Source organism: Fukomys damarensis, unplaced genomic scaffold, assembly GCF_012274545.1.
Source record: "Fukomys damarensis isolate Sample0158 unplaced genomic scaffold, DMR_v1.0_HiC HiC_scaffold_4, whole genome shotgun sequence".
In the NCBI taxonomy this organism is placed as follows: domain Eukaryota; kingdom Metazoa; phylum Chordata; class Mammalia; order Rodentia; family Bathyergidae; genus Fukomys; species Fukomys damarensis.
The window spans coordinates 8,228,524-8,248,690 of record NW_022900916.1 but is presented as its reverse complement, the minus strand read 5'-3'; the positions used below and the strand labels follow the sequence as shown (position 1 = coordinate 8,248,690).

The following is a 20,167-nucleotide window of genomic DNA, read 5'->3' as shown; positions in this document are numbered from 1 at the left end:
CATGTGAGTTTGGTCACTTGATCTCCTAATGATGGTCCCTTGGCTTCTTTGTCTCCGATTCTGATAAGTTGGTTATGGATACTCTTCAAGGATTCCATTATTTAATCATTGTTGCTGAGCATAATAAGTGCCCCAAAGGACATTTCATTCTGTGAAAACAGGATGTTTCACCACAGCATCTTCTCCTTCCTTTCCTAGTTGGACCATCCCTGAGCTACCAAGCAGATCTCTGGGGGGGTGGGGTAGATTTTATGCAGGATCCTAAACCCTCAAAAATAAGAGCACTGTGGTGTCCAGAGTTAACAAGAGAAATACAAGATATCCAGTTAAAGATGGGGCAAAGAAAAAAAATTTAATGCAAGTATGTCCCATGCGATATTTGGGACATACTTCTGTTGTTTTTTCAAATGCGTTTGAAGTGCTTGCCTGGGCTGCACATATTTTCCCTGACAACCCTGCAGAGAATCTAACCTAATCCTTCCCCAAGGCCATTCATGTTTTGAGATATAAATTTCTGGGAGATTTGCTCTTGATCTAGACCCCCCCGTGAGATGTCTGTGACAGTGAAGCTAGGTTTGCCTGAGACGCACAGGACTCCCTTTAGTGAGAACATAAGCATCGGAGCAAGGCTCTGCTTGAGAAAGCTGGGCTAAAGATTTATCTTTTGTAATTTGTCGTTCAGTATTTCAAAGACACGCAGAAGTAAAGACAGTGTTACAGCGCACTGCACACCGTGTACTTACCGAGTTCTGGCTCTTCCTCCTTTTGCCTGGCTCTATAGACAAGGGAGTGTGGAGCTGCAGTATTTGTTTTGCCATCTGCTAAGTAAGTCCTTGAACCTTGGCTGCACTGTGGAATCACCTGAGAGCTTTTAAACTCTTGGTCCCTGCCGGCTTCCCAGGCCAATTAAATCAGGATCCCTGGCTGGAGAGTCAGGCACCCCTGGTGTTCAGACCTGGCCAGGCAGCTCCAGTGCAGCCAGACTGAGAACTGATGTCCCCAGTGAAGATGACAAACTTGGAGAAGCACTTTCAGCGTGAAAACACATCCTGACGCTTGAAATTCCTCTTCCAAGCTGGTGCCACATACTTTTCCGAAAGCGCGTTGTCTTAGACTGTGTTACATCTATCATGCTGTGTGTTTTGTTACAGTGAGCCTTCTATTAAGTCTACTTTAAAAATCATCTCTTCTGGGTTTAGTTATGTCACTGTTCCAGTATTAATTACCTAAAAGCCTATCATTTGCTTTTGTTTTTAAATGTTTCTTTGTAATATATAAATAATTGATACAAATCAAGAAAAAGAAAACAGTCCTATTGCAAAATGGATAAAGACAGGTACTGGTTTTTTGCTTAAAAAAACAAACCCAAATGATATATACATAGTAAGCAATGCTTAGACTCATTCCTAATTGTGACAATGAAAAGTAAAAGGTAAATTGTGCATTACAATACACATTAAAATTACAACAAAATGCTGTTTTTCCACTCACCAGATGGCAAAATTGTGAAGTCTAGGACTTGGGAAGCAACAGAAACGCTTTTACATATGGGTTTTTTTTGTGGGGTGGGGGGTTGTTTTTGTTTTTGTTTTGAGACAGGGTCTCACTGTGTAGCCCAGGCTGCCCTTGAACTCATGGCAGTCCTCCTGCCTCAGCCTCCTGAATGCTGGGGTTACAGGTGTGGGCCACCACACCCAGGTTTACATACAGTTTTTTATATAAGATTTTGTATAAGTTATAAATATATGAGAAAACTTAAGAAACTGATAATCAATTCAGGATAGAGTCGCCTCAGGAGGGGTGGAACAAAGGGGCTGGGACACAAAGGTGGGCAGACTTCCTGTGCTCTGTACAGGGCGAACGTTGATTACACAAGTATTTGTATTATCATCATCATTAATATTATTAATTTGTACGTTTTACATGCATTCTATTGTATACACACGTGTGGAATATTAAAATTAGACTACTAAAAATGAAACAAATGTTTGTGATTTTCTTATTGTTTTCATGTCTCTTTCTCCATGAGGTTGTAAGCCAGGGGTCCTCACCTTGAACTGCTCTTAGACGCGCCTGAGGATGCTTTAGAAGGCAGTGGCAGGGCCCTACTCCTGCACACTGTGCTCTAACTGCTCAGGGTGGCCCCAGGCTTTCGTGCTTTTTCAAAAGTGTCTGAGCGGATTCCAGCTTTAGCCAGGGTCAGAAGTCAGTATTTTAAATACCTGATCATCTGAATGTCCGGGGAACTTTTAAAACATGCAGATAATTGCTCTAGTGAGTGAAATAGAAGGAATTTGGAGCGTCCAGGAGAGTGAGCGGGTGCCCAGAGGCCTTCAGATGAACGTGTGTTAATGAGGACATCCTGACAGTGCTGCTGACAGTAAAGATAAGGGTGTCTGATGTTTTAAGCTGCTTTCTCTGCTACTTTTCAGTGCAGTATAATGGCTCCTAGAGAGGCCGTAAAAAGCCACATGAGGGGTGGCAACCAGAGTTGCTCATCCAAAGCGGAAGACACACAGTCTTTGTCAGATAGATTCTGTTGCAAAGTCCTCCCTGTGCACACTTAGCATGCCTGTCTCGGGGCGTTCATGCTGCTGTAATGAAACACCACTGCCTGGCCCAGGTATGGACAGTAGAAATCCATTTCTCACAGCACTGCCACTGGGATCCAAGGCCAAGGTGACAGCAGGTGGGGCCCAGTCCCCACCTCCAAGATGGCGCCTTGTCACTGCACCCACTGGCAAGAGGAATAGTGTGTTCTCATCTGGAAGAGGAGACAGAAGGACAAAAGGGGCCATCAAGAGGGACACTTCACACTTAGCATGCCTGTCTCGGGGCGTTCATGCTGCTGTAATGAAACACCACTGCCTGGCCCAGGTATGGACAGTAGAAATCCATTTCTCACAGCACTGCCACTGGGATCCAAGGCCAAGGTGACAGCAGGTGGGGCCCAGTCCCCACCTCCAAGATGGCGCCTTGTCACTGCACCCACTGGCAAGAGGAATAGGTGTGTTCTCATCTGGAAGAGGAGACAGAAGGACAAAAGGGGCCATCAAGAGGGACACCGAACCCCACTTGCCAGGGCAGCGTCCTTAGGACCCAGTCACCCCTGAGGCTACACATCTGCCTGCTGTCACACAGACAACTCAGCTGTAACAGGATTTAGAGGTGACAGCATTCAAGCCATTGGAGCTCCATAGCTTTGTTGTCGGAACTTGTTTCCCTAGCCACTAGCATTTCGTTTAACTCTAGGCTCTTGAATTTTTAACCTCCTTGGATACAGGTTTTTATTTTGCACAGACGCTGAGTTAGGTGGGCTGTGATTTCAACTTGGTGCAAAACCTGACTTTTTGCCATGACAGAGTTGAGCTGACCCAAGACTAGTAACCCACAATCCTGTAGCCACCATTCAAACACTCAACAACACATCCACGTTAAACCCGACTCCTTGTGGTTGGCGAGCTGGGATCAGTTGTGCACTTACCTTTTTATTATGAGGTAAATAGTTCACATGTGTCAAGTGCAAGGAATCATGTAATACCGATTTTCTTGCCACACAGCTTGATCAAGTCTTAATATTTTGCTGTATTTATGCCTGTTCTTTTTTTGCAATCAAAACATGGCAGACATAGTTAGTTCTGGCTCTCTGACTATCATTTCCTAATTTCCTTTGCCTTTTCTTCCCAGGTAACCCCATCCTGACCATAGTGTTTGCCATTGGCACGAATGCTTTGGTGCTTTTACTATGTATAAGCTATTACCTTGAAAGCTTTTTATTTGTTTAAATAATTGTATGCTCTATGCTTTACATTTTTATTGAAAATTAGGTTTTTGAGATTTATTGATGATACATTTAGATTTGTTTCTTTTAAATACTGCATAATGTTCAATCTATGAGTACACCAAAATGTAGTTTTTATTGTGTACAGGTAGACATTTGGTTTTTTCAATTGTTTACTATCACAAAGCTACTGTGAATATTCTCATACACATCTCCCTATGCACAAATATGATTGAGTTTATTCCTTAGTAATATCTTTTCCTATAACTGGTATTCCCTAGGAAGCAAGGAAGAAAATATAACCATGTTAATAGTTTAATGTTTGACAACATAATTAATTTTAAAACAATACTATAATATTGCAGATGTGTTGAACTTGTAACCTTTTGCAAAAGTCTCTAGGGACTTCATGGGGATATGAGGCTCAGCTTGGCACACATAATAGTGTAAGGAAGTAATCAAACATAAACAAAATTGGTAAGGAGAGTAATATCCTTCAAAAAACTTGAGGTCAACTTAAGGAACAGTTTCATCTTCTCTCTGCTTCATTGATATACAGCTTCTCAGACCGGGCCTGGCTTGCAGTTCTCCTTTCATAGAGCTAAAGGCAACTGCCTGCATTATTTAGCCACTGGACTTAATATGTGCTCTTGTTGAAAGTGTGCACATTATCCACTTACTGCTCTGAGAGGGAATAAGTCACATAAATGTTTTCTATTGGTTTTGATTTCGTTCTATTTGTTTTGTTCCTACTATGAGCAGATCAATAAGAGGCACTCTCGGGTGTCCAGGAAGTAATTAGAACTGGGGTACTGCCAGGAAGGAAGGCTTAGGAACAGTTGTGGTAGGATTCGGGCATCTAAAATGGAATTTTAATTTTCTCCCTTAGTGACACTCAGGAAATGCTTGTCTCCTGCTGTTGATGAATAATTTTGGAGTACTATGGATCATGCTGAAGAAAATGAAATCCTTGCAGCAACTCAGAGGTACTATGTGGAAAGGCCTATTTTTAGCCATCCAGTCCTCCAGGAAAGACTACACGAGAAAGACAAAGTTTCGGATTCCATTGGGGATAAGCTGAAACAGGCATTCACGTATGTTGAATTTTAATCTTTTTCCTTTATTGTATCATTCTGGTATAAGCGAAGCAAGATCAAAGGTGTAAAGAAAAGTTGGTGAAGTGGAGGAAAGATGTACGGTGATGCTTTGGTTTGCAAAGCCAACTGAGCAATTCAGGGTTTGTCGTTTGGACACAGGCTTCATTATGCAATTGACTGTGTTTATTGGATTCCTACTGTGCCTTATGTCTGTGTAAAGATTTACATAGACAACCCACTGTCTAATTCTGCACCCACCTCTGAAACATCCGCTTCTTCCCTCTGGCTCCCGAGAAGGTTCCAGCCTCTCTGCCCCTGCCCGTCTCGGACTCCCACCTCCCTGGCCGCATCTTGAGTCACCATTCATGAAGTTTTCCTTCTCACGGGTGGATCTGGGGAAGGGAGGGTGCCTTGTGAATTCTACAGAGATGTTCCTCATTTATAACTCTGTCTCTTTCTTTGTCTTGCCAGATGTACTCCTAAAAAAATAAGAAACATTATCTATATGTTCCTGCCCATAACAAAGTGGTTGCCAGCATATAAATTCAAGGAGTATGTGCTGGGTGACTTGGTTTCAGGAATAAGCACTGGGGTGCTTCAGCTTCCTCAAGGTTAGTAAGGATACAGCTGGCTGGCTTCCTTCCTGCCTTCTCTCCTTTCTTCCTTTCCTTCCTTCCCTTCTTTCTTTCTTTTCCTAACTACCCTCTCCTCAGACATTTGCTCGACCTTTTTATCATGCCTACAGTCAATAGAGTTTATCATATCATGGAGTTCAGAAACCTCACCCGTAAAACTCTCCAGGCGTACTGACTGTAGGAAACAGTGGTGCCATGTCACAGATGAGTGCACTGCCTTGGCATTACGGTATCTTACATCTTGCCGAGTCAGTTGCTCAATCAACATTTTGTTATGGTTTTCATCACAGTCCTTGGCTTTAGTGTTGATCCAGGTTATAATTACGAATGACGGTGGAATACTACATTCCTTTGCAGATTTGTGGTTTTACGTGCGATGTAAACTTAAGGAAGTATTCGTTTGTTCTTACGAACAATGTGTATAGGTTAAGCAGCTATCTGGTCTTCCTGGGAGCTAACCACCCGATCGGGGAGTGGTATGAAGCAAATGAAGACATATATAAGTTTGTGATTATAGACACTTGAAGAAAGAAGCCAGACGCTGTGAAATAGTAACTGGGGGCTTCATTTAGGTGGAGAAGCCACCGAACATTCTTTGAAGACGTGAGACTTGAACCACATTGTAGGCAGAAGGCACGGCATGTGGGAAGGCGCTGAGTAGAGGGCTGAGTGGGGTTGATGTGTTGGCAGGAGGAGGTAGGAAGCTGGGTGGCGGATGGTGAGATGGGTAGGGGAGGTCTGTGGAGGCTTCTCCAGCCGCTTCCGGATTTCACTCAGTGCCGTGAAAGCTGTCGAGGTGTCCATTGTGTGGGTTTTCTTGGTAGGAGGTCACTGCGTGCGGAGTGGACTTGGCTGATGGAAGGCGCCCCAAAGTGGATGTGGGGAGACCAGGCAGTCTGGTCCGACAGGGGTCCAGGGTAGGCGACGCTGGTAATGTCTTAAGCAGCTCTGGGTCGGTTAGCCAAAACTATTTCCTTCTAGCCATTCCCAAAATTTAATTTGTTAGAAAAAGATTTCCCCTCATGATCAGTTAGCTCAGATTTTAATTTTCCAAGTGACAGATTAGCCAAATCTAGTAAATCGGTGAAACAGAGTCTGAATCAGGTTTAGGATAATTTTCACAACCATTCTGCCACCATCACCCCAAAAACAATCAGACAAAAAGTGGCAGACTCAGAGCAGAGGCAAAGACAGGGTACGGAGCAGATAAGGGTGCGAATCTGCAGTGGGAAACAGGAGCCAAAGTGACCTACAGCCAAGAGGGACGCACAGCCCTGCAGGGAATCACATCAGCTTACACTCGAAGAAGTCCTCAGAATTCGGCCTCTAGTTGTTGCCCATCCCAGGAACTAACTCTTCACCCTCTGGCTTTCTTTTACTCTAAACTAGGGTGGTGGTTATAAAACTGGAAAGATATAGAATCTAGTTTGCAGTAAGCGAGGAGCCTGGTTGGCCTAATGTAGGTGGGATGAAGGAAAAAGGTGTTTCTAGGGTCACTCTGAAGATGCAGGCTGTAGAGCTGGATTCTGGCGTGCGGTGGAAGAGGGATGGGCGCGAATGACTTCCTGGCATCCCCAGGGACAGAGGTGCCAGTGCCTACATAATAAAGATGGCGGGAAACATGTGAGAATTAAGATGCTTGTGAGATACAGACGACTAGGTATTTCATGTTAATCTTTGATATATGCTGGGCCAAGAGACAGGTGTGGCCTAGAGACAGCAATTTGGGAATCTCTGACGCATCCATAGCATTTAAACATGATGGCAGATAAGGACAGCTGAGAAGAGAATGTCAGGGGAAAAGAGAAAGGACCCAAGACCAAGTTCTGTCTGACATTAACAGCCAAATGGAGAAGGCGGAACCAGCAGAAGAGACCAATAAGAAGTATTTGGAAAGAGGATGGAAAAGCAGGGGTGAATGGTATTACAGCAAGGAAGAAAGTATTTTAAAACATGGAGTGATCCAGTGGGTCAGAGACTGTAAAGGGAATAGATTATCCCAAAAGTTTGTATCGGCCGGAGATTTAGCCCAGTGGTGCTGTTGCCTGCCTCTCAAACACAAGGTCCTGAGTTCAAACTACAGTACCAAAAATAAAAAGTTTTGTATCAAAAAGGCATTATTCTCCCCATCTTTAATCAAATAATATAGATAAATGTGAAAATATATAGCAGAGATGTGGAGAGTAAATTTATTAGGATTGATGAATAATTTTAATTTCTGAAAATATTTTTCTTAATGCCTGATTGAAGAAAAAAAAAAAGAATGTCGGATTGAACATGTGGTTTTGTCTCTAATCAAGTTTGAATTTCCCTAAAATATCACTAAAGGGAGGAAAATGTTAGAAACTGACAAGGACGAAGAGAATGGGAGAAGAGACACCATGGAGACCAAGCAGGTGGACAAGCGAGCCCCCCAGAGTGGAGGACCTGAAATGTGTGAATCTGCTGTCCAGCACCCGGGGGACTCAGAGGCTCCAGACACTGTCACCTCTGGGAGCCAGAGAGGGCAGAGCGAGGGCATTGGCTGAGTGTCTCGAAGTGTGCTACGAATGTCACAGGGTGCCTGCCTCGCACCCTGGTGGGGCTGGCGGGGTGGAAATGCTGAGAGATGCCACGGGGATGAAGTAAAAACTGTGCTTTTCCCCGAAGCCTTGCCAGCATTTGTTATTATTTGATTTCTTGATGATAGTGGTTCTTTTTTGGAATAAGGTGGAATCTCGGTGTTTTGATTTGCATTTCTCTAATGCCCAGTGTTGCTGAACACTGCTTCATGTATTTATTGGCCATTTGTGCTACTTCTGAGAAATTTCTGTTCATTTAACTTACCAGTTTTTTTGTTTGTTGTTCGTTTGTTTGAGACAGGGTCTCACTATGTAGTTGAGACTGACCTGGAGCTCACTATGTAGCCCAGACTGTCTAGAACTCACAGCGATCCTCCTGCCTCAGCCTCCTGAGTGCTGAGATTACGGGCATGCACCACCATGCCAGGCTAATTCACTTGCCCATTTTTGGTTGAGTCTTGGGGGGGGGCTAATTTTTTTAGTTGTATTTTTGATTTGTGTTGTGTGGTGGTGGTGGTGGTGGTGTTTGGTTTTTTGAGACAGGGTCATACTATATAGTTCAGGCTGGCCTTGCACTCACTGTGTAGCCAGGCTGGTCTTGAACTTAAAGCAGTCCTGCCTCGATCCTCCCAAGTGCTGGGATCATAGGTGTGTGCCCCCATGCCTGGATTGAATTCTTTGCATGTTCTAGATATTAGTCCTCTGAGGAATATCTGGCAAGATTGTTTCCTGTTCTGTAGGTTGTCCCTTCACTCTGTTAGCTGTTTCTTTTGCTGTGTAGAAGCTTTTTAATTTTATATAATCCCACTTGCTATTTCTTGGTACTATTTCCTGTGCAACCAGGAGTTCTGTTGAGAAAGTCCTTGCCTATGCCTATGATTTCAAGAGTTTTACCATCTTATCTTCCAACATATTGTTTTTGTTTTAATATTTAAATCTTTGATCCATCTTTAGTAGATGGCAAGAGCTATGGGTCTAGATTCAATTTTCTGCGTGTGGATAGCCAGTTTTCCCAGTACCATTTATTGAAGAGGCTATCTTTCCTCCAGTGTATGTTTTTTGGTCCCATTGTCAAAGATCAAATAGTTGAATGTGCTTGAGGTTGTTTCCACATGCACTACTCTTTTCCACTGACTTTTGTGTCTGTTTTTGCCAATATCATGCTGTTTTTATCACTGTAGTTTTGTAATTTAACTTCAGATATAGGGTTGTAATGTCTCCTGCTTTATTACTTTTGTTACCCAGGATTGCTTTTGCTATTCTGAGTCTCTCTAGTTTCATATAAATTTTAAGATTGTTTTCTCCAGTTCTGCAAAGAATGCTGTTGGTATTTTGTTTGGGATTGAATTAAGTCTGTACATCTATTTTGGAAGTTTGGCTCTTGTAACAATATTGTTCTGCCTTAGGGCACAGGGGATATCTGTGCATTTTCTGATGTCCTCTTTGATATCCTGTTTCAAAGTACTGTACCAGCCTTTCACTTCCTTGGTTAGGTTAATTTCTAAGTATTTAATTTTTCTAGGTAAATGGCATTTTTTTCTAATGTGTTTTTCAGTGAGTTTGTTATTGGTGTGTTACTGATTTTTGTGTGTTGATTTTGTATCCTACTACAATGCTGAATTTTATGCTGGGAGTCTGGGATGGTGGATTTTTGGAGATCTTTGATGTAGAGATCATGTCATCTACAAGTAATAATAATCTTATTTCTTCCTTTCCTATGCACATCTCTTTTATTCCCTTCTCTTGCCTAATTGCTCTTGCTAGTGTTTCAGGTACTGTGTTGAACAGCAGTGGTGACAGTGGATGTCCTTGCCTTGTTCCTGATTTGAGAGGGGAAGCTTTCAGCTTTTCCCTCATTCGATATGATATTAGCAGTAGGTTTGTCATAAGCAGCTTTTATCAGGTTGAGATAAAGTCCTTCCGTACCAATTTTCTTCAGTATTTTTATCACGAGTGAATAGTGGTGTTCGTCAAAGCCTTTTTCTGCATCTATGGAAATGATCGTGTTGTGAGTTTTTTTGTTCTGGCTTCTGTTTATGCAGTGTAGTAACAGGAATATTTAAAACAAAATTTCGCACACCACACCATTTACACTGCTTCTTGTGGCATCTGTCCTGTGAATTATACGATATTCAGCAGCAGCGTGGCCTCTAACCCCTCAATGGCAGCAGCACTTCCACTGTAAAAATGTCCGAGTTTGCCATGTTCGGGAGGGGTGACAAACTGCTCTGTTTAGGACGGCTGAATTTTAAAGATGGAGATAAACAGCAGGACTGGTTCCCGGTTGAAAGTGACACTGCTGGGTTGGTCAGGGTGGGACCTGGAGGGGACAGCAGAGGGGCAGCGGAGGGCTGGCTCGCCGAGTAGAGCTTGGAGTGCTGCTTGCCTTCTGCCTTCTGTACGTGCGCTCCTTCGCAATGAGCCACTCCGAGTGCCTGCAGTGTCCCCTGGAGTTAGTGGAGACTGCTGCCTCATTCTTAACGAAAAGAATTCCCACTGCTCAGAAAAAAATGGCCTCTTTTTAAAAACCCTGGATTAGGCTGGGCATGGTGGCACACACTATAATCCCAGCACTCAGGAGGCTGAGGCAGGAGGATCGCTGTGAGTTCGAGACCAACCTGGGCAGGTCAGTCTCAGCTACATAGTGAGACCCTGTTTCAAAAAAACCCAACCAAACAAACAAAAACCTTGGATTAAACCTGCACATGACTGTTTCTAGCCTCTTTATTGATAGTCATTGAGCCTTGGAAGCAGTCGAGATGTCTTTCAGTAGGTAAATTAACTGTGGTCCATCCAGATGGTGGCATATTAATTCACCACCACAGAGAAACGTGTCCTCCTGCCGTGCAGAGACATAGAGGCAGCGTAAGTGCCTGGGTCCCAATCACGTGACATCCTGGAAAAGGCAATGCTATGGAAAGAGAAAAGGTCAGTGGTTGCTAGGGATCTGTGAGGAGGGAGGGAGGAGGTAGACAACAGAGGCACTGTTAGCCTGTGAACTATTCTGTGTGTACTGTCGGGGAGGATGGAGTCATCACGAATTTGCAGAGAAGGTGTATCATGAAGAGTAAACCTTGATGTGAACTGTGGCTGTAGGCTCATCACTGTAACAAATTTACCACTCTGGCCGGGGTTGGGTGGATGCAGATGAAGAAAATCCCCGCACCTTCGACTCAGTTTGCTGTGAGCCCAGAATCGCTCTAAAAAATAAAGTCTCCTAAGAGTCCACTGGTAAAGCCTGGTGTGAGCTGCCAGGGACAGCAGAACAGAGAGTCCCCAGAGGATGTGACCTGTGCTTTTTCCTGGGGTGAAATGCCACGCTTTCCCCTTGGAAAACGGCACCCCAGAAGGTACCCGGGACGGCTCGTGTGAGAGGCGGCTGCGGAAAAGACCCTGGGACAGCACCTTCTGATACAGGGCCGGTGGCGGGGTCTGAGAGTTGGGGGCAGGCGTCACATGGACCAGGGGTGGACAGTGGGGGCTCCACAGAGCAGAGGGGTCTCCAGGAACCCACACAGCACACCACCACAGCAGGAGCATTTGTGCATCGACACCAGACTACAACTGCCCTGATTGAGGAAGACTTTTTCTACCCTTGTCCAATGTTTTAAAACTAAAGCACGAACAAGCCCATGTACTGGCAAAAGGGAGACGAACAGGGAAAACCACGCCAACCCGAATGCTGCAGGCACAAGACTCCATGTGGGGTTGGGGTGGAAGGGTGGGCGGGGCAGACGCACCTGGCACAGGAAGGTGGGCTTCACCTGTCCCGCAGAGGAAGCACCCGAGCAGTGCACCTGCCCCTGTCTTCTAATGCTGTCCTCTCTGCTTTAATCCCACAGGCCTGGCCTTCGCGATGCTGGCAGCGGTGCCTCCGGTGTTCGGCCTCTACTCTTCGTTTTACCCTGTCATCATGTACTGTTTCCTTGGAACCTCCAGGCACATATCCATAGGTAAAAGCTCGTTCTTGAACTTGATGTCCGAGTACCTTTCTGTTGGAGCCCCAGGCTTCGCAGTGTGCCAAACAAATAGTGTGGTTGCTGTTTAGAACATCTGCCTAATAACTTTTGTTACTGCACACACAGTAGGTGCTTTAGCTAAGCATGCCTGTACATAACGTGTAATCCTAGCATTCAGGATGTTGAGTCAGGAAGATCACCACAGGTTCAAGGCCAGTCTGGTCTACACAGAAAGATTCTGTCTTTAAAATTAAAAAAAAAAAAAAAAAAAAGGCCTTTAAACAATACACGACTTCTAGAGTGAATAGCTTTCTTATTCTCTTGAAATAATAAGAGAAAGGACAATTTTCTTGTGTAAAATTGCAATTATTAAAATCTGTGAAATGAGACAAATGCTTTATTTCCTAATAAAATTACTCTTCTTTGAGTTCCTATTATTATGCACATATATAATTTTCATCATATCTTAGTCTCTGAACTGCACATATTTTCTCTTTAGCTATTTCAGATGAGATGCATATGAATTTCATAACCGTGTTTCATAAGCTACTGCCTGAAAACACAGTGTTTTAGGTAGATATATGGCCCTCGATTTAGCAGCTTATATCATGGATCAGTTAAAAATTTTAATTAAAAATATAGAAAATATGAAAAAGTCATCATTTTAATGTCTCTCCGTTGCTGTGGGACGGAATTTGGGAAGGGCTGCTCTGGACAGTCTCTCACTTTCCCTTTCCCCTTCGATGGAGTCCCAGGAATTCTCCCTGTAACCCCGTTGGAGCTTTCTCAAACATGGTGGCCCAGGTTACAGCGTGTAGTTTACAGCTCTCAGGTAGCCATGCATTGCCGTTTCCTACCTCACCTTGGAAGTCACAGTGCCGCTTCTGCTGTGTTCTTTTGTTTACTAGCATATCACAAGCCCACCCAGATTCAAGGAGAGAGGCACTGGACTCTCTTTTTTTTTTTTTTTTTTTTTTTTTTGGTGCCAGGGATTGAACTTGGGCCCTGTGCTTGTGAGGCAGGTGGTGGCACCACTGAGCCAAATCCCTGGACCAGGACTCTCCCTCTTGATGAGGAAATGCTGAGAGTCCAGAACAGCAGTGGGTGGGTGGCCAGGGGCAGGACACTGAAGGAGGGCAGTGTGGTCTTCTCGGAAGGGTAACTGAGTGGCCTCCCTTGTGTCTCTTGGCACAGTACAGTGACCACATCAGATACCCTGGAGATGTTTCGAGGGTCAGTCACGCCCATCTCGTAGCTACACTGGGTAGTTTCCATAAGCTCCTGCTTCACCATTTCAGGGCCTTTTGCCGTTATTAGCTTGATGATTGGTGGCGTGGCTGTTCGATTAGTACCCGATGACATCGTCATCCCGGGAGGAGTAAATGCAACCAATGGCACAGAAGCCAGGGACGCCTTGAGAGTGAAAGTCGCCATGTCTGTGACCTTACTTTCGGGAATCATTCAGGTAAGACCAAAGGTGGGGATGCAGGGCTGGTCTGTTCGCCTCCGAGACATCTATGGAACACTCCTGGCTGATCTTACCACATGGGGGACAGCCTGCCTGCCACGTTCCAGAACTGGGGTTCTGACTGCATGCCTTAGTCACAGCGAGGAGAGACTAGCGAGCTTTGGTTGGGCACTTGGAGATCCCAAAAGCAAATCTGACAGAGCAGCATTGGTTCGGACCAGAAGAGGACGTCCCTTATCTGCTTGGCCGGAATGGCCCGTGGTCAGGTGCCATGGTGTGCAGGACCACTCGTGACCCTTGCTCTGTGGGACACAAGGCACGAGTGTGGCCCATGCTCTGCGGCCCCTCCAGACTGCCACTGTTTTCTCCATAGCCAGTGACTGCTTTCCTAGCTACCGAGCCCCTGCACGCCCGAATTTGTAGTGTTAGAAGATGGCCCAGAAATAATTTTTATATGTTTTCTGTTGATTAGAACTTCCTGACCTCTCACATGGTTTGTTTGTTTCTTTGCCATTAAAAAACAGTTCTGCCTAGGTGTGTGTAGGTTCGGATTTGTGGCCATCTACCTCACAGAGCCCCTGGTGCGCGGGTTCACCACCGCCGCCGCTGTGCATGTCTTCACCTCCATGCTCAAGTACCTCTTCGGGGTTAAGACGAAGCGGTACACTGGGATCTTTTCGGTGGTGTACGTAAGTAAGCAACTCCTGGCTCGCTGGGACTGCGCCTCGTTATTCTTTTTCCTTTCTGTGTCTCACTCTTCTGTTTTTCCAAGAAACCCTATAAAAAGAACAAGACTTAGTTACTCTAAGGCTTTCTGGGAAGAGGACCACAAGAAAGCCCAAGCCCTAAAATCCCATTTTACAGATACATGATTCTGCTTACTTCACCGAGAATTTTTTGTTAGGTCTTTATTTGGTGACAGTGCCATCCCCCCAGTGAGGTCCCGTACTTTTGTTTTGCCTGCTTGAGTTTGTAATTTTTGAGAGAGAGAGAGAGAGAGAGAGAGAGAGATGCCCTTCCATTACATCTTTAAATTATGTTTGTGTCCTGAATTTTTTGTTAGGTCTTTATTTGGTGACAGTGCCATCCCCCCAGTGAGGTCCCGTACTTTTGCCTGCTTGAGTTTGTAATTTTTGAGAGAGAGAGAGAGAGAGAGAGAGATGCCCTTCCATTATATCTTTAAATTATTTGTTTGTGTCCAAAACAAAGCCATAATTTAATCTTTTTTTTTTTTTTGAAACAAGGCTCACTATGTAGTTGAGACTGCCCTGAAACTCACTATGTAGCCCAGGCTAGTCTCGAACTCACAGCAATCCTCCTGACTCAGCCTCCCAAGTGCTAGGATTATAGGCATGTGCCACCACACCTGGCCACCCTAATCTTAAGAAAAATATAAGTAAGACTCCAGGCATGGTGGTACCTGCCTGTAATCCCAGCACTCTGGGAGATTGAAACAGGTGGGCTGCTAGGTCACGCTCAGCCTGGGCTACTTGCCAACTTAGTTAGACCCTGTCTCAGAATTTTTAGTTTTAAAAATGTCTGGGCAAGTAATTCAATTCATAGGCCCTGGCTTCAATTCCCAGTGCTGCCCCCCCCCCGCAAAAAAGCGAGGCTATAAAAGATTAACACACATAGCCCAGATTAATATGATAAAATATGCATAGACTCTACACAACTGAGAGAAAATTTATTTCCAAGCACATAGAAAGCAATGGTAATAAATTATCGTGTTGAGACTAGTATGAAAACAAGCACAGATTCTAAAATGCAATATTTTTTCAGTGTAGTATAAATGGAAATCAATGAAAATCCTTTTAAGCCCCACATACGTTCTGAATCCAGAGACACATTTCTAAATGACTCATAGATGGAGAGGAAATTATGAAATACTTAGGACCCACCAATAGTAAGTATCACAATCAAGACTTGGGAAATGCAGTCACAGCACTTGCAGGTGCTCTGTGCCCACCACTGTGCTAGGCACTAGGGGGCAGCAGTGAGCCAAGAAGTGGCCACCCAGCCCTCTGCTTGCAGTCGGGGAGGATGATTAATGAATCATCAGTTGCACAAGTATGTAATTAATTGTAAATTACATTAAGTGCTGTGAAGAGAAGGCACAGGCTACCCTAGAAAAAAGAAAGTCTAGGAAAGTCACTTTGAGAAAATGACACTTAAATTTGAGTCCTTGATGGATTAGAATGGAATCAAGGCATAAGGCTGTTCCCTAAATAACTGTAATTGCTGGTGAGAGGCTTCTGATGCTGAGGCTTCTCACCACCCACGTGTCCCTGAGTGCTCTCTAGGCTGCCCCAGGAGAGGGTTGCAGCCTGGGTGTGGGGGCTGTGGGCTTTGTTGGGTTGCAAGTGGGGACTGCCTGCCACTCTAGGACATAACCCAGGGGCTTTCCCTGATGCACTCCGTGGGCTCCTTTCCAAACTTATGCTCTGGCCCTCAGAGCCCACCTGACTTCTCCTTCATCTGCTGATGATAATCTCCTCTTTGACTCCCTAAAAACTTTTCTGTTTCCCTTTGGAGTCTTTTTGCTGACATTGACCCTTAATTATTTCCTGATGGTCACAGCTCAGCCTCAGGGCTATTTTTTCTGAATTTTATAACACTACACCAAGACATGAGTACATCGAAAAGCGCCCTAAGATTGGTGAATAAGAATCGCTGTTATAAAGCTGTGTGACACGGTAAAAATGTGTGGTGGACACAATAAAGAACGAAATTTCAGCCTGAGAACCTTTTTTGTGTGGTTCTGGTGATGGAACCCAGGGCCTTGCACGTAGTAAGCACATTGGACCCACTCAGCCCCAGCTCCAGTCCTCTCTCTCTCAAATTTTTAGTATCAGTTCTTTTGATTTTTTAAAAACAATGTTGTGGTACAATATATATAACAAAATGTATTTTTTTTAAGTGTACAATTCAGTGGTGATAAGTACATTTGCAGGGTTGCACAGCCACGCCCCCTGGCCGTTTCCAGAGCCTCTTCCTCATCACAGACAAGAGCTCCACGCCCATTAGTCCACCTCCTCCGCCCAGCTCCTGGCGCTCTGTGCACCTCTGTCCCTCTGAGCTGCTGTTCTAGGTACCACATGTTGTCGAGTCGTGCAATGTGGGGCTGTTTCTTGATGTAAACTCCAGTGTTCACTGTGTTACAGAGTACAGTTGCTGTGTTGCAGAATGTTAAAAACCTCAACGTGTGTTCCCTAGGCGTCGGGCTGATGGTTTTTGGTTTGCTGTTGGGTGGCAAGGAGTTTAATGAGAGATTTAAAGAGAAATTGCCAGCACCTATTCCTTTAGAGTTCTTTGCGGTAAGTCCTACCCTGTGATGACCTGTCCCGTTCCTTCGACTGCGTGCTCATTACTTATGACCACATGACACTCATGCTCCAGAAACATGAACCACATTTATGTTGTGAATTTAAATATTCTAGACACTCTCCAGAGCTGAGATGCATTAAAAAAGTAGTTGAGGGTGACAAACGTAATTGCCACCAACAGAAAGGGGCCATTTATCCAAAGGGACTGGAAACACCCTTGACCCTGGTCTGTGGCCTTCAGTTTCTGACAATAAGATTACCTTATGATCACTGTCCTGCCAGGCCCCCCTGCAAGGGACTGGTCCTTTCCCTCGTCCCCGCTAAGTCCTTCTCTCCTGGAGCACCTGTTCAGAAAGCGTCATAAGCCATAGTTACTGGGATGGAGCAGACTGCCGTCTCACCTTGTGCGTCTCTTCTTGTAGCACACTGAGGGTTACGCTTTACACCTTGGGTAAATCTGGGCCTGAAAATCCAGGAGGGTACTAAGGACAGTGTCACTCTTGGTGATCGTGGTCCCACTTGCCCTACAGAAGACAACTGCATGGCCCTGACTGGGGGATGACCACTGAACCCACTTCCAGTGCTGTTCTACAAGCACCTGAGTCAGCAGGCAGATTCCAAAGCCATTGCACCACCCTCGCTGTACTCATTTCCATGTCCTTTACTTGTCAAGAGGCCAGCGATGCCTTCTACCTGGATGAAAGGCCAACCCCTGTGCCAAAACCTCAGTGAGGAACAGAAGCAAGGGAAAACAAAATAATTCCAGGCCTTTAGGAAACTGGAAAGCCCATTTCAGTTATGTGGGGCAGAGTCACAGAGAGATGTTAGAATTGCTGGATGCTAACCATAATGCTTTCTTTTCAGTCTGAGCGTTCAAAATGTGAATAAACCATGAGTGGTGATGCATGCCTGTAATCCCAGAACACAGGAGGCTGAGGAAAGAGGATTGAGAATCGGAAGCTTGCCTGGGCTATCTAGTGAGACCATGTCTCAAGCATGCGCACACACACACATGCACACACACACACACCACCACCACCAACAAAGTGAGAATAGATTTGCCTTGCCTAACAAATTCTTTGAAGCTTATTTATGTGACATTTGAGTGTTGATCTCTAAAGGTGTGTTTGGGTTTGTGTCTGTTTTAGGTGGTAATGGGAACTGGCATTTCAGCTGGATTTAATTTGCAAGAATCTTACAATGTGGATGTTGTTGGGACACTGCCTCTGGGGTAGGAAAATAGTTTAAGTAACAGAGTGACTTGAACAATCGGTGGACCTATCGTTTCTAACTACTGCTCTAGTGCTCTTGCAATGAAAAAGAACCTTTTCTACCTATCAAGTTGCTGTGGGTTTTAAGGGTTTGTGGCATGTGCGTGCATTTGTTGTGGTTTTTAAAAAATTTATCATCTTAATCATTGTTAACCATACATTTCAACAGAGTTAAATATATTCAAAGTGTTATAAAATAGATCTCCGGGATGTCCTCCTCTTGCAAATCAGAAATTCTGCACCTATCGAACAATCCCCTTTTTCTCCATCCCTCAACCCTTATAACCACCATTCATCTTCCTGTTTCTATGAATTTGACTCTTCTGAGTACCTCTTGTCAGTGGACTCATATAGTGTTTGTCTTTTTGTGATGGCTTATTTCATTTAATATCCTAAAGTTTTGCCCATGTTGAAAATGACAGTGTTTTCTTCCTTTTTTACAGTTGAGTAGTATCCTATTGTATGTATGTGGTGTATTTTGTTTCTACATTCACCTCTTGGCTACTGTGAATAATGCTGCTATGGACATGGGCATGCAACTATATCTCTAGGACCCTGCTTTCGATCTTTTGAGTGTACGCCCCAAAGTGGGATTGCTGGATGCTATGGTAGTTCCATTTATGATGTTTTAGGAGACAACACACTCTTTTCCATAGCAGGTGCACAACTTTATAATCCCACCACCAGTAGAGCATTTTTGTCTTGGTTTTTAGTCTTCTTTAACAATTTTTAAAATCTCTGAGTGATAAGAATTGAGATCAAAAAGAACACATTCCAGCCTGCCACTTCCTAGCTGCGGAGCTAAGCAGGTCACGTATGTCTCAAGGCTTCAGCTTCCTCCCCCGCTGGTGGCCTTGTTTCTATCCTGATATCCGGGGCCACTGTGAGAGAGTGTGGGGCAGGCAGGGGTAGGGGTAGGGGTAGGAGCCACCCTCTTACACAGTAAACATTCTAGATGGAGGATTCAAAGTTCTGGGGCTCCTTAAGTGAGTTTTCTAGTCTCAGATCATATGCTTACATTGCTTCATCTGTATTTCCTGTATCTGCATGTTTGGCATTTATTTATTAACTCTGTATCAGAGGAGCAAGTGTGACCACACCTCTGCTGGTTTCACTCTGTCCCTCTCCACACTTTGAAATCTCTCTCTAGCTCCAGGTCCTTCTCTGTCTTTCTGCCTCTTGCACAGTAGTTTCCCATCTCTCTCACCATTGCCCTGTGCCAGTTCCCTCGGCCAAGCCATCCAGCCCCATTCAGGAGCCCTGGCAAGCAGAGCAGCCGAGGTTGCTCCCGAAGCCAGCACTCAGACCAGAGAACAGGTGCTGGAATGGGTAGTGTCACCAGATTTGGTGGGGGAATCGAGTCAGAACAGAACACCAAGAACGGCGTATTCACAGCACTTAGGAAGACCAGGAGAATAACTTCTGAAGCAGTGACCCGGATGTACTATCTCGCAGTAAAAGAATTTCCGGGGGCGTGGCCATACATGGCTGGGCTGAGTCTTCGCAGGTGCAACCTGGTGACTTGGGCTTTCAGACTCCGCTTATTTCCATGGAAATTTTTTTTCCGTTGTTTATTGGTACAGTTAAAGCAAACAGTACAGTTACATTTATCATTGGGATCTTGTACCTTTACATGATATATCTTCGTTCTTGTTTTTTCCCCCTATCCCTGCCCTCCCTTCACCCGTGGAAATTTTGCCTTCCTAAGACAGTAGGGTTGCTTCTGTCACTGGTGCATGCTCATTAGGCTAGCTTGTAGAAGGTTATTTCTGAAAAAGCAACTCTAAGATTTGAGAAACAGCTTTGGGCGAGTTCAGGGTACTGATGGGGGAGACAGAGGTGGGGAGCACCCTGCATCCTGCCTTCTCAGGCTGCACCTCTGCCAACAGAAACTTGTACTCGCTTTAAACTCAGTCGCAAAGAATGGGGGTCATGAACATGTTACTTAGGATTCAGCATAAAGCCGTGACACAGTCATAACCCCTTGCTTTTCAATTGGGACTTCCAAACCTGCCATCACAATTGGCACTTGTAATACCCCTCTCTCGCAGCAAAGTTCATTAGAACCA

The 20,167-nt window shown here is 44.7% G+C and overlaps 1 protein-coding gene across 1 annotated transcript in view; it reads left to right on the top strand.

Annotated features, from left to right (window-relative positions):
* Positions 1-20,167, top strand: part of Slc26a5 (solute carrier family 26 member 5) — a 56,145-nt gene that overhangs the window by 19,768 nt on the left and 16,210 nt on the right. Inside the window, exons 3-9 of the mRNA XM_019209486.2 lie at positions 4,671-4,875; positions 5,350-5,489; positions 11,917-12,027; positions 13,332-13,498; positions 14,026-14,190; positions 16,666-16,818; positions 17,976-18,058. Of these exons, the coding sequence (XP_019065031.1) occupies positions 4,724-4,875; positions 5,350-5,489; positions 11,917-12,027; positions 13,332-13,498; positions 14,026-14,190; positions 16,666-16,818; positions 17,976-18,058 (971 nt within the window). The 5' untranslated portion in view covers positions 4,671-4,723. The remainder of the gene's footprint in view (positions 1-4,670; positions 4,876-5,349; positions 5,490-11,916; positions 12,028-13,331; positions 13,499-14,025; positions 14,191-16,665; positions 16,819-17,975; positions 18,059-20,167) is intronic.